General features: G+C 39.0%; 1 protein-coding gene across 1 annotated transcript; it reads right to left on the bottom strand.

Moving 5' to 3' along the window:
* Window positions 1–1904: 1904 nt before the first annotated feature.
* On the bottom strand, window positions 1905–3698 carry LOC110533853 (ras-related and estrogen-regulated growth inhibitor-like protein A; the record flags this gene model as incomplete). The annotated part of the gene is given in 4 exon segments (XM_021618405.3): window positions 1905–2199; window positions 2201–2346; window positions 3418–3494; window positions 3599–3698. Coding segments are annotated over 4 exon segments (600 nt in total), but the record flags the coding sequence as incomplete, so codon positions are not given.
* Window positions 3699–4245: the final 547 nt, after the last annotated feature.

The raw sequence follows: 4245 nt of genomic DNA, 5'->3' as shown, positions 1-4245 counted from the left end.
CTCACCGCTTGGGTTTTGCTCTGACATGCATTGCCAATCAATTGAAGGATGATCAATGGAAACAGGATGCACCTAAGCTCAACAGGATGCACCGAGTCTCATAGCAAAGGGTCTGAGTACTTATGTAAATAATGTGTTTCTGTATTTACATTTTCAAAAATGTCAATCTGTTTTCGCTTTGTCATTATGGGGTATTGTGTGTAGAATGAGGGGGGGAAAAAATATTTAATCAATTTTAGAATAAGGCTGTAACATTACAAAATTATTTTCAAATGCACTGTATAATGTACAGTGCCTTGCGAAATATTCGGCCCCCTTGAACTTTGCGACCTTTTGCCACATTTCAGGCTTCAAACATAAAGATATAAAACTGTATTTTTGTGAAGAATCAACAACAAGTGGGACACAATCATAAAGTGGAAAGACATTTATTGGATATTTCAAACTTTTTCAACAAATCAAAAACTGAAAAATTGGGCGTGCAAAATTATTCAGCCCCTTTACTTTCAGTGCAGCAAACTCTCTCCAGAAGTTCAGTGAGGATCTCTGAATGATCCAATGTTGACCTAAATGACTAATGATGATAAATACAATCCACCTGTGTGTAATCAAGTCTCCGTATAAATGCATCTGCACTGTGATAGTCTCAGAGGTCCGTTAAAAGCGCAGAGAGCATCATGAAGAACAAGGAACACACCAGGCAGGTCCGAGATACTGTTGTGAAGAAGTTTAAAGCCGGATTTGGATACAAAAAGATTTCCCAAGCTTTAAACATCCCAAGGAGCACTGTGCAAGCGATAATATTGAAATGGAAGGAGTATCAGACCACTGCAAATCTACCAAGACCTGGCCGTCCCTCTAAACTTTCAGCTCATACAAGGAGAAGACTGATCAGAGATGCAGCCAAGAGGCCCATGATCACTCTGGATGAACTGCAGAGATCTACAGCTGAGGTGGGAGACTCTGTCCATAGGACAACAATCAGTCGTATATTGCACAAATCTGGCCTTTATGGAAGAGTGGCAAGAAGAAAGCCATTTCTTAAAGATATCCATAAAAAGTGTCCTTTAAAGTTTGCCACAAGCCACCTGGGAGACACACCAAACATGTGGAAGAAGGTGCTCTGGTCAGATGAAACCAAAATTGAACTTTTTGGCAACAATGCAAAACGTTATGTTTGGCGTAAAAGCAACACAGCTCACACCATCCCCACTGTCAAACATGGTGGTGGCAGCATCATGGTTTGGGCCTGCTTTTCTTCAGCAGGGACAGGGAAGATGGTTAAAATTGATGGGAAGATGGATGGAGCCAAATACAGGACCATTCTGGAAGAATGATGGAGTCTGCAAAAGACCTGAGACTGGGACGGAGATTTGTCTTCCAACAAGACAATGATCCAAAACATAAAGCAAAATCTACAATGGAATGGTTCAAAAATAAACATATCCAGGTGTTAGAATGGCCAAGTCAAAGTCCAGACCTGAATCCAATCGAGAATCTGTGGAAAGAACTAAAAACTGCTGTTCACAAATGCTCTCCATCCAACCTCACTGAGCTCTAGCTGTTTTGCAAGGAGGAATGGGAAAAAATGTCAGTCTCTCGATGTGCAAAACTGATAGAGACATACCCCAAGCGACTTACAGCTGTAATCGCAGCAAAAGGTGGCGCTACAAAGTATTAACTTAAGGGGGCTGAATAATTTTGCACTCCCAATTCTTCAGTTTTTGATTTGTTAAAAAAGTTTGAAATATCCAATAAATGTCCTTCCACTTCATGATTGTGTCCCACTTGTTGTTGATTCTTCACAAAAAAATCCAGTTTTATATCTTTATGTTTGAAGCCTGAAATGTGGCAAAAGTTTGCAAAGTTCAAGGGGGCCGAATACTTTCGCAAGGCACTGTATTCCTCTCTGTGCCATAGTATCACAGCGAATCTGTTCGTTTCCTGGTAAAAACTGCAGACATGCTTTTCACTATACCCTTGATTCCAGCTGGCCTCTTAATGGATGACTTGGAAGCCCGTATCCTGTCTATTAGTCCGTGAAACACCATGAGGATACTGTGGTAGTTCTCAGCAGCTGTAACCTCATAGAACTGGCAGGCTGTGGTGAGGGCTAGCAGTCTGCCCTCCTCACTGAGGACTGTCCGTCTGTGATTCAGGTCCTTCTTGTTGCCCACGATCACAATGGGCACCTTGTGGGCCCAGGTAGTCCTTGTTGTCCTTGATGGACTGGATCAGCTTGGTGACAGCATTGAAGCTGGCCCTGTCACAGATGCTATAGACCAGGACAAAACCATCTGCCCACTGGACTCTCTTCTCATATAGGGAGGTCTCCCTGGACAGGTCCTGGAAAAGGTTAAAATAATATATACAATTGATATAGGCTTGCTTGGATCAAAAAATTATCAATATTTGTATTTGGGAAAGGACCAATCGTGGGATGAGTTAGTCCATGTAAGCCCTATTTCTCTGGGCTGATAGAGATGGTGTCCAGTCACTGCGGCCATGCAGGGTGCTAGTAAAATGCAGTGGTGTAATGTACTTAAGTAAAAAATACTTTAAAGTTCTACTTAAGTCGTTTTTTTTTAGTATCTGTTCTGTATTTATATATTGTTTTACTTTTACTTCACTACATTCCTAAAGAAAATAATATCATTTTTACTCCATACATTTTCCCTGACACCCAAAAGTGTTTTGAATGCTTAGCAGGACAGAAATGGTCCAATTCCCGCACTTATCAAGAGAGCATCCTTGGTCATCTCTACTGCCTCTGATCTGGCAGACTCACTAAACACAGATGCTTTGTTTGTAAATAAATGAAGTCGAAGTGTTGGAGCGTGCCCCTGGCTATCGATAAATTAAAAAAATTACTTGTGCCATCTGGTTTTCTTATAAGTATTTTGAATGATTTATACTTTTACTTTTACTTTTGATACATAAGTATATTTTTGTAATTTCATTTTTTTTATACTGTATATTACTGTACTGTATATTCAAAACCAAATACTTCTAGACTTTACTCCAGTAGTATTTTACTAGGTGACTTCCCCTTATACTTGAGTAATTTTCTATTAAGTTATCTTAACTTTTACTCAAGTATGACAATTGAGTACTTTTTCCACCACTGGTGAAATGGGATTCATGTCGAAGACAACCAGGCACTTTTTTGACAGTAATACTCACTGCAGTACAGGAAAATGGAAGCATCATAAATCTGTGTCCCATACAGGCACTTATAAAGTAGCCTATGACTAACTGAAGTGCTCTGTTTAAGCTGCCAAATATGCTCAATGCCTGCAGTCATTTCAGAAGAGTGAATACAGTAGCTTTCCCCAATGCCATGTAAAACCAAAATAGAGTATATGACATCATTATGATAGCACATGAAACAGAATAAATGTTAACATTTTGTAATACCTGATAATACGGTGAATCCCAGATGTTAAAAGTTATGTCCCTTCCATCCACGATAACATTGTGGCTGAAGATTGATTCTGAAAGGAATTAACATAAGTATTAATTTAGTTGTACAGTATATAGTGGTAAAATGTATACTTGATACTACAATAGCTGGTGATGACAGACCAACTAAACTTACCAATATCCCCATATTCTCCAATGAATCTTCTAGTTAAGAAGCGGACTGTCAGCGCTGTGAAATAATTACCATCATTTTTACCATTTGTATTTTGAGGAAAACAATGGATTCAGTCAGCAATGCCAATTAAGGAAAAACTAATCCTGACTAAAATGGACCACTGATCACTGAAGACTTTTGAATACATTGCACAAATTATAAATAATGAGAATTATTAGAGATTTGGTATTACCAGATTTTCCAACTCTGCCTGTCCCAAGAACTACTACATTAGCTACTACGTTCAGTCCTGTCATGATTATGGCGGCTGTTTTATTGGTCAGACTAGATCAGGACTATTTATATAATGTTGAGAGCAGCAGAGGAGTTTTATGCCGCAATGAGTGGTGCGCACACTAGTTAAAGGGGCGTGGAAATATACTCCTCACCATTCAAATCCGAAATATGCAATTGTATTGAGCACAGCCTACTGACTGTTTATGCAGAAAAAAAATATTGTTTTAGCGTAAACAAACACGTTTTCAACACATTTACCTCACATTATTTTTTAAACTTGTAGATATGCAAAAGGTATCTTCCAAATGGAAATTATGCATAAGCATGAGGCGATAGCTAATGTCTGGTGAGGATCCTAGATTTGCATACAG

This window comes from Oncorhynchus mykiss, chromosome 2 (assembly GCF_057628025.1).
Source record: "Oncorhynchus mykiss isolate SJ-2025 chromosome 2, ASM5762802v1, whole genome shotgun sequence".
Taxonomy (NCBI): Eukaryota; Metazoa; Chordata; class Actinopteri; order Salmoniformes; family Salmonidae; genus Oncorhynchus; species Oncorhynchus mykiss.
This window is presented reverse-complemented; position numbering and strand designations above follow the sequence as displayed.